Source organism: Grus americana, chromosome 3 (assembly GCF_028858705.1).
Source record: "Grus americana isolate bGruAme1 chromosome 3, bGruAme1.mat, whole genome shotgun sequence".
NCBI lineage: Eukaryota > Metazoa > Chordata > Aves > Gruiformes > Gruidae > Grus > Grus americana.
This window is the reverse complement of record NC_072854.1, coordinates 122,275,998-122,285,966: the sequence shown is the minus strand read 5'-3', so window position 1 is coordinate 122,285,966 and position 9,969 is coordinate 122,275,998. Positions and strand designations below refer to the sequence as shown.

The 9,969-nt window shown below is 41.6% G+C and overlaps 1 protein-coding gene across 1 annotated transcript; it reads left to right on the top strand.

Moving 5' to 3' along the window:
• Nucleotides 1–699: 699 nt before the first annotated feature.
• LOC129204450 (poly(A) polymerase gamma-like) lies at nt 700–7,709 on the top strand. The gene is made up of 9 exons (XM_054820486.1): nt 700–774; nt 2,654–2,812; nt 2,889–2,955; nt 3,579–3,660; nt 3,743–3,852; nt 5,072–5,125; nt 6,190–6,301; nt 6,892–6,981; nt 7,567–7,709. The coding sequence occupies exons 1-9, from the start codon at nt 758–760 to the stop codon at nt 7,707–7,709; spliced, it is 834 nt and encodes a 277-aa protein (XP_054676461.1). The 5' UTR covers nt 700–757.
• The last annotated feature ends 2,260 nt before the right edge of the window (nt 7,710–9,969 follow it).

The window sequence follows — 9,969 nt, the reverse complement described above, 5'->3', positions numbered from 1 at the left end:
CACGGTCCCCAGCCCACCCACCAGCGGGTCCCGCCCCGTGGGCAGCTCGGCTCTCCCCCGCTGCGGGGGGGGGGTCTGTCAGCGCCTCGCTACCCGCCCCCCCCCCCCCACCCCAAACGTCCCGGTAGGGCAGCGGCCGACCGAGGAGAGTTTCCCCCGGCTTCCAAGCGGACAGAAATGTGGAGGCGCGTGTCCTGAAGGTAAGACAACCCACCCTTCCGACCGGGAGCGGGAGGCAGCCTTCCCCCGTCCGCACAGCCTCTCCTCAGCGGTGATCCTCCCGTCATCGCCCCCCCCGCCCGCCCGCCGGCTGCCGCCCGCTCAGCCGGCAGCCACCGCGGCGTCCCTGCCTCACCTGCCCACCTCCTCCCTCCTGCGAGGAGAAGAGCAGCTTGTGCATCTCCCGGTTTGGGCCACGGGGAATGTCGGCCCCGGTACGGGTGCGCCTCAGCCCGTTTCGTGACGGGCCGCGTCCCCCCCCCGGCCTGTCAAGGGAGCGCGCGCACCGCCGGTCCCCGTGAGGAGAGGGGTGGAACCGCCCCAGCCGCGCGCCGCCAGCAGCCGCCAGGGGGCGACGGACGGGCGGACGGGCCAGTGAGAGGCGTGGCCTCTTCGCTAAGCCCCACCTCACCGGGCGCGCTCCCCCGTCCCATTGGCCGAACGCCGCAGTGGCCGTCGGGAAGGAGGCGGTGGCGGCGCGTCGGGTAGAAGGGGCGCGAGCCGTTAGGCGGCGGTTGCGGGTTGGGTTGTGCGCGCCATGAAGGAGACGTGCGGGTGAGGCGGCGGCCCTCTCCTTCCCTCGTGTCTCCGTGACGGGGTTTTCCCGCCGCAGCCCCGTGAGGGGCCTGGCGGGGCGGGAAGTTGCGGGGCCCCAGGGGAGTTTAGGTGGGGGGAACCTGCTTCCCATCAGGGAAAAAGTCCTCTTTAAGCTAAGCGACGAGTTTTGTTTTGGTTTGTTTTGTTTTGTTTTTTTTCTGTGTGGAGGCAGGGAGTGTGGGCACGGGTTAAGGGCTCCACGGGGTTAGTCCCGGTTGTCCGGGTCTGATTTTTGACGTGGCTCTGCCTGGCGTTCTGCTGTGCCTGAATCGGCATTGTGTTGCCGCCGTAACCTAGTAACGGCGTGGTTAGCTGCAGGCCGCTGTCAGCTGAGGCTTTGCGCTGCTCGTGGGCCGCCTGTCCGACTTCAGTGTGGAAAACCAAAAAAAAAAGTGACTCTTTCTTAATGTTGGCGTCAGGAGCAAGGTGCTGTAACTTGCTAGCAGGTGTCTGTGGGCTGGTTTGTTTGGTTTTTTTTTTTATATGAATTTGTGTGATAGGAATGAAAGGTGTAGCTGGTGTTAGCTCAGTGAGGGTCACAGAGTTGGGGTTTGGTTTTTTTACTTTTTTTTTTTAATTCTATTTTGTGCTATCAATTTTGGTGGTTCAGGAGCTGATTTCCAGTTATTCTTCCTCCCAAGTGGTGAGGGTGGAAGAGGTTGAAGTGACATATTTCCACCTGACTTGAGGCAGGCTGACCTCACAAGTCAGAGAAATGCCTAAACAGTGAATGTTCATACAATACATAGGTAATACATAGGTAATACATAGGTAATACATAGGTAATACATAGGTAATACATAGGTAATACATAGGTAATACATAGGTAATACATAGGTAATACATAGGTAATACATAGGTAATACATAGGTAATACATAGGTAATACATAGGTAATACATAGGTAATACATAGGTAATACATAGGTAATACATAACCTGGAACAAATCAATTTAAGTTAACTTCTTGTATAAAATTAGGATCTATCAGAACAGAAATATGTTGGAATTGTAATTGGAGTTCCAGGGGCAGTAACCTTGTGGGCCTCTGAGCCCAGGTGCCTGGTGCCCTGCTTAGCCTAACTGGGCAGTGAGCTGGCTAAGCCAGGTTTGAGGACCCTCAAACAGACAGAGCTTGTGCTGGTTTATATGCTGGCAGATCTCTCTTGGATTTAGATAAAACAGATGTATGTACAGGTAAGCCCCTGAACTATAAAACTTGAACACTGTGTTGAAAGCATGAGGCTTTCCTAGCAACATTACCTGTACATTCACTGATGTTTTCTTTCATACTCTTCCATAAACAAAACCAAGATAACTCTGAATTTACTGCTTCAACTCTGTTTAACAGACTACTTTGTTATAGGTCCCCAGAATCAGTAGAAGCACAGCAAATACATTTAACCGAAAGAAGCCAATGTTAAATTGTCTTGTTTAACATAGCAGGAAGCTGATGGGAATAGCCTTAAATCAAAACTGATATAAAACTGAAATGTGTCTAAAATTTCTGCTGTAGGTAGTGTCACCCTTAGTGGCTTTAAAACTTTTTCATTTCCTGGTGATCAGTTCTAACTATCTAGAGTAATGCAAATAAGTTGTATTAAGATGGCAGCAACTTGGATCTTTTCTTGTATCTGTTCATTTTTTTTAAAAAAGTAGCTGTGATTTTTAAGTTAGGTCAAGTTATCTAAAAATCATAAGCAGGGTTTTTTTTCTCACTTATGTTAATGCTGTGTTGAAAGATCAGAAGTTGATTTGGAAACCTGTAAGCTGAAGGGTATTTTCCAGTAATTTTTTTTTGCTTTTGTGAAATCTTCAGTATTTTATTTTCTCCCACAGTACTTCTAGGCGGCAAAACCAGCCTCAAAGGCATTATGGAATTACATCTCCGATTAGCTTGGCTCCTCCTAAAGATATCGATTTCATTCATACTCAGAAGTTGATTGAAGCAATGAAGCCTTTTGGAGTGTTCGAAGATGAGGAAGAACTAAATCACAGGTATAACAAGACTGTAAAAATTGTTAACCTCTTGGGCTTTTTTTTTAAGGCAAATTTAACATAGTTTTCTTTACAGGGTGGTGGTTCTTGGCAAACTGAATAACTTGGTCAAGGAATGGATTTCAGAACTTGGTGTGAGCAAGGTAAGGGTTTTTCTACGTACCTGTCAAAACAGCTGAAGCCCTTTTATTTCTTTTTAAAGGCCATGCTAAACTCTTTTAAATATTGAGTAGAGCTGGAGTAACTTCCATTGAAACAGGTATAAAGGACACTTCAGATCAAGATCTTGAAGTCTTTGGGACACTGAATAAATTTGTGAAGTGGCTCTATCAGTTGACTTGTGGCAGTTAACAAAGCTGAAACAACGGATTGTGGAGTGAGACAGATAGTAAATGGGCACTAATCTTGCCCCAAACAGCCTGCAGCACTCCATCTAGTTTGAAATCATTACACTAGATTTGCCTTTTGTATAGCTCTTAGATTGTGTTAATTTATTTGCGTCTGCTGCAGGGAAGACTAATAATAGGTCTTAATTTGTGTAAAGTAAGGAAAGGACCTTACATTACTCATGTGGTTTTTGAGTTGCAAGTGCTCACTTCAGAAAAACAATATCAGTCTGTTAGACTAACAACTTGGTATGGGACTGAGAAGACATTGTTTACGGAGGCTGTTGTAGTCAATCTAAATAACTTGTATGCTAGTTACACATTGACCTTTGTGCAAGTTTATCTTGTATTCTACAGTAAACTCTTTCTTCTACCCACAGAATCTTCCTCCTTCGGCAATAGAAAACGTGGGTGGCAAAATACTTACATTTGGTTCATACAGGCTTGGAGTACACACTAAAGGTAAACTGTTGTTGTCTGGTCATAGTTCTAATGTTTGAAAGTGACTTCCAACAATAACAGAAGAAATGGAATCCCTTTGCAGGTGCCGATATAGATGCTGTTTGTGTCGCTCCTAGACATGTGGAAAGATCGGATTTTTTTCAGTCATTCTTTGAAAAACTAAAACATCAGCAGGAAATAAAAAATCTAAGAGTGAGTAAGCTCTGTCCTTGATAGATTGTGCAACTTCTACAATAAGAATATTCATGGTAAAGACCTGTATTGGTAGTGAATGTCTTACAAGCCAAAATAAAAAAAGAATAAATGTTTCTGAGCACCTTCTAAAATACTGTTTTATGCAGCATGGAAGTGTTGAAGTCCAAGCTTTTGGTTCCTTTCCCCAATGACTGTAAATTACATAAGAACCTTTGTGGTACGCTTCTCCCCTACCCATGTTTTGGGAGTTAGTCAGCTGTATCAAAAAGCAAGGCTTGTCCCTAGGAGCCTTGCTTTAATCTTAGATGGCGTAAGGGGCTTGGAAATAATCGCATGCAGGAAGAGGCAACTTGCAAACTAAGGAAGCTGAATGTGATGTGGAAAGAATTCTGTCAGGACCTTTGCCATGGAGTTCCTCTGGATGTACTTTAGGTCCTCTGATTCATTCTTCTTTTGTCATACTCCTCTCTGGCTACTCAGCCTGAGGCTTTGTGGAAGGGATGCGTGCTGTCAGCTTTACGTAAAGTTAACAGGAACTGTGCTGTGAACATACAAAACTGCTTTGTAAAATCACCCTCAGGTGCATGTTATGTACCTTGCATGTAAAACTGAACTCCTGAAAGCATTTCTCTTAGCCTAGTCTTCCTCATGCAGACATTTTGAAAGACTTCATATGCATAGCTAATGAGCCTTTGTTTAGATGACTGTCACCTGAAAACAGCAGTGGGCTGTGGCACAGTTCTAATAAGTGGTCTACAAAACTGAAAACTGTCCCATAAGGTAGCTGATAGCATCTCAGGCATGGCAGAAAAGAAAAATACAGGGGACTAGTGCACACTGTCAAATGTGGACAGAATTTTTTAGATTTCTCTGGATGTTAACGAGTAGTAAGATGACTACAGAAATTTCTTTTCCTCCCTACCAAGGTGTAAGTACCTTTCAATCACTGATACTGATGGCTCATTGTGCATTGTTTGTTCATTACAATACATAATCAGCCCCTGAATCTTTTGGCTAAATAATTTTTTAAAGCTACTATTTGTACTGTATTAGTACTACACTGCTTCCAGGTTATTAACAATTATTTTGGTGCAGAAGCAGCTCAGCCTTTATACCGAGTAGCTTAGCAGTGTAAATTCTGTATTGTATCATTTTTTAGGAAAAAGATTAAAGTAGCAAAGAATGGTTTCTTACGCAGTTATCCTCTCCCTTACAGGCAGTTGAAGATGCATATGTACCAGTTGTCAAGTTTGAGTTTGATGGCATTGAGGTAAGTGTTTCAATTTTTCCTTTGAGTGAGTGAATGTTTCTCTTGTTTTGGAATAGGATACCTTTTCCAGGGACCTGTGACTCTGCTATTTTGGAAGGTTATTGGTATCCTAAAGTATACTTAGGAAACTGTAATTGAACAGCCTGACCGCAACCTATCCCAGGAGAAGACACTGCAGTAGAATAGGAGCTTATGGAAAAATAAGCTCCTAGGAAGCCTGGCAGGCATGGGAACATCAGGCAGGGACATCTTTTTCTAAACCTGCCAGGGTAGCCTGCTTGAATAGCATTTATCTCACAAGGATTGTGCAGAGTGGGAGTAGAGGCGGTGTCCTTGCTAACTCTTCTTAGCTCTGACAAGCTAGCTTTCTACAAAGGACTGCAGATAGTGTATGAATCATGTGAGCAGACTAAATGTTTTGTTGCATATCAAAAATGAAGTGGTTATGAGACAATCTGGAAGATGAAAAGTAAAAATCTGACTCCTGCCTAGGTTTGTCACCTGCAGGAATCCTTGTATCTTGAACACATCCTGTACAGTGAATAAAGACCTGCATGCTGTAGTACCTAAGCAAGGTACTGCTTGGTATCGCTATCATGAAGACATTTAGTCTATCACCTTTTTGTGGCCTTTATCTGGTACGGACATTCACAGAATAACTTTCTTGCCTCAGACTGTACTAAAAACCAGATACCTCAGGACCAAAAGGACTTACTGCATAAAGAAAATGCTCTCTCCTTTGCTGAAGTGTAGTTGAGGTGATCGAACTTAATTTTAAGTTCCCTTTTAATGGGAATTCTAAGTTTAGAGTATCTTTTCAATTAAAAAATGTAGCTTAAAAAGAAAGGAGGAATGCAATGAAGGTTTTGTAAACAGAATATGGAACTTCTAGCAATTTTCTTGAGTTTTCTGGCAAATGAGTCTCTTGGGAAATGTGTCTATGGTCACATAATTCTAAATGCAAATGTTAACCACTCTCTTTAGAATTGACGGTCCCCCACTAGTGTGCTGTTCGCACACAGTGTGACTTTCTAACTCACAGTTGGCACTTTTTTCCTCTTCAGATCGATCTTGTGTTTGCAAGACTGTCTGTACAAACTGTGTCTGATAATCTTGATCTTGGAGATGACTCGCGCTTGAGAAGCCTGGATATAAGATGTATACGGAGCTTAAATGGTAAGCATATTTAGACATATTTAAAAAGAAAATGTAACATAGAATGCATATCACACAACCTAAGTTTCTGTACATGATGCAGAAATTGATCTCCTGTATACTTGATCTGAGGAAGTGGCACGTGGGCTTAAATTTAGATGTTTCAAGGAGTTGTGTGTTTAGATAGATCTGTATTTTATGTTTCATTGATCTGGGTGTGTGCATTGTTCTCATTTGCCACAAACTGCTTCGAGTGAATAGGTAGAGCACTTGATAGAAAAGAGAATGTTGTAGTTCATTTAAAAAAAAAATTAAAATACTTGCTCACTGTTTAACACTGACTGGTTTAATTGTTCCTGGCTGTTGAAAGAAACATAGCTCTCGAATCCTGTAGAAAGGGCTTATTAAAAATTGTTGGCTGTAGTCTAAACTGGTGCCCTCAACAGCTTTTTTACCTGAAGTGATACTGAATGTTAGGTGTAATCTAAAACTTTTAAGGTAATACAAGGCAAGTAATCCAAGCTTGTTTTCATAGACTTGAATGTTAAACTGTAAGCTGTTGATGTGACTTGTGCCTGTTACTAATAACTTCTGGTACTTTTTTCTTACAGGCTGCAGAGTTACCGATGAAATACTACATCTAGTGCCAAATAAAGAGAACTTCCGGCTCACACTCCGTGCAATTAAACTGTGGGCAAAACGTGAGTAATGTGATTGTTCATGATCTTTGAATTTTTCAGAGGTACCTCATGCTGGAAAAAAAAAAAAAGGCTGAAGTACTTCTGATAGTCTTCGGATAGCTGCTCAAATGACAGGCTTTAATTTCAAAACTGGTTTAGATTCATGGTCTGTGTTTTTTTAATGGGAGGAGAGGGGAATGCCTACAAAACAAGGTGCTGCATTGCTTATCAGGAACCTGACTACAAATGATAAAAATGCCAAGCGAAGTAAAAAGTTTGATACATAGGGAATAAAAAAATACTGTTTGTGCATGCAGCTTGAGCAAGGACTAGAAGAATGGCAGAACTTTTAGCTTAACGGAAGCTGGAGTGAAGCTGTAGCAGTCTAGGCAAGTTTCAGAGTAGTGGTACTTTGGGAAGTGATGTGGTAATGATTCTTTCTTATCGCTGTAAGGACCAACAATTTTGGCCTCACTGCAAAAATAACTGTCTTTGAGGCTGAAGTGTACTAAGTATTCTATAGATTGTGAAGTTGGTGCTGTAAATTTCAAGGAATATACTTGGGTATTGAAAGACTACAGGCTAACTACAGCATATCCATTCTAGGTCGTGGCATTTACTCCAACATGCTGGGATTTCTTGGTGGTGTTTCCTGGGCAATGCTGGTAGCGAGAACTTGTCAACTCTATCCAAATGCTTCGGCTTCTACTCTTGTTAACAAGTTCTTCTTGGTTTTTTCAAAATGGTAAGAGCTATTGTTTATTTTAACTTGCAGAAAGAAATAACACTTTTAGAGGTAGCTCCTTTTATATAAAGATTTATATAAACAACATCCAATCCTGCCCTGTATTACGTGGCAGAGTTTTAAATGGACAGTTAGTTACTGTCTTTTCTTACGTAGGGAATGGCCAAATCCTGTATTGCTGAAACAACCTGAAGAGAGCAATCTTAATTTACCAGTATGGGACCCTAGGGTATGTAGTATATGAATTCAGAAGCCTTTAAACTTTCTTCTAACCTAAACTGATGCTAAGCAAAACTGTATTAACATCATAGGTGAACCCGTCAGACCGATATCATGTAATGCCTATCATCACCCCAGCCTACCCACAGCAGAACTCCACATACAACGTGTCTACATCAACACGAGCGGTAATAGTAGAGGAGTTCAAATATGGTAAAGTTTTTTTCCATGCTTATTAACTGATTAAAAAGTATAATTCTTGCTATATGAAATCACATTATCTGAATTAGTTATAGTCCGTGAGGTGTTCTGCCCTTTTAGGCAGGATTGGTTTCTGGGAAGTATGCTTGTTGCAGGCGATATGGGACCAGTTTAACAAAGAACTATAGTCAAGGGAATTCCTGCTTTCTGATTTGTCAGTTACTTTTCAAAACCTTTAACTTGTAAAATTTATATCATGCTCTGCTAGTCTTAAACAAAATGGTAATGAAGTTTTTAACTTCAATTGTAGGTCTTGCAGTTACAAATGAGATTCTCCAAGGAAAATCGGACTGGTCAAAGCTCTTTGAGCCACTGAACTTCTTCCAGAAATACAAGTATGTATGAAATCTGTTGTCTGAACTTGAAATATTTTACTCACTGGTTAGCATTGTGAGTTTTAACTGCAGTCTAAATAGAAGATGGTATTAATGTTTGTTTTCCAGAAAGTGGAGATAGTCATATGAATTTTGGTAAGGATAAGTATAGGGAAGATAGAAAAAACTGTATGTGTTATGCCACTGACACTATTTTTATTAGAAAAAAATCAACTATGATATTTAGAATACAGCAGAATGCAATCCTAAAGGATGTAATCAGTTCTTCTTCAGTTAATACTGTGCTGAATACAGGACATAATCTGTCTTGTCTGGAAGTCATATTCTATATGTTTAAGGCAGTTTTGGTTTCACTTGAAGGAATATAGAGTCCTGAGCTAGTATATTAATTTTCCTTTTCTTCTAGACATTACATTGTACTGACTGCTAGTGCCTCCACTGAAGAGCATCACTTAAAGTGGTAAGTCTTGCTTTAAATGTGGGTTCAATACATAACTGAAACTTAATTCAGTGTTGCACTTCATTAGTTAATATAGTTAAAAATCAAGTATTAAACTGTGCAGCTAGGCATGGGATACGGTACCAAGTTAGGTAGACAGTTCATGAGCAAAATTAAAAGCCTTCTTGTGACGGGAAGTTAACGTAAATCTTGCTGTTTAAGAAGTTAACCTAAAGAGCCGAGTTGTGATGAGAAGGAACAAAGAGGGTTAGTGTGCCTGAAGGTCAGGTGCTCTGTGTCCTCTGGAGAAGCAGATGCAAGGAGTCTAAGGAGACTGCTTGCACAGCACTGCTTCAGCTAGGAATATATTCCTTGTTGCAGAGACTGAAGCAAACGGGGATTACTTGATGTAATCAGATGTGTAATAGACACATCCTCTACTGACTTAGAGCAGCGGTCTCCAAACTTTTGTTTGCGCACTCCTATCAGCAAAAAAAAAAAAAGATTCTGAACGCGTACTTGCAATATATATCTACTTATTTACAAGTTATGCATTGCTGAAGTTCTAACACTTTCTTTCTGTACCCCAATGGATTGTTTTGTACGCTCGTTCGCGCACGTTGAAGACCACTATTCTAGAGCCTTAGGCTTGGTTTCATAACTTTTTTACTGAATGTAATATTTAATTTGGGACTAGATTGCATTAAATGCTGAGTTGTTCTGGCTATGTAGTCAGGCTATTCCAGAGCCTACTTTTCTCCAGTGAAGTGAAACGAGGCTCTTTAATCTGGGTGAAACCTAGCAGTCTGCGCAGAGCAGCTGAATGCTGATAAATTGTATTTACTAAATTGTAGTCTAGTAGTGTGCTCAGACATGTTTAGTGCTGGAAATGGTCACTTCAGCATGCTTTGTAGTGGATAGGTAAATTGCAGGAGTGCTGATCTACTTTGTGAAACTTAATGTGAGAACTACCGCAATTGTAGTTAGAGGAAATGATTGCTTTTGACATG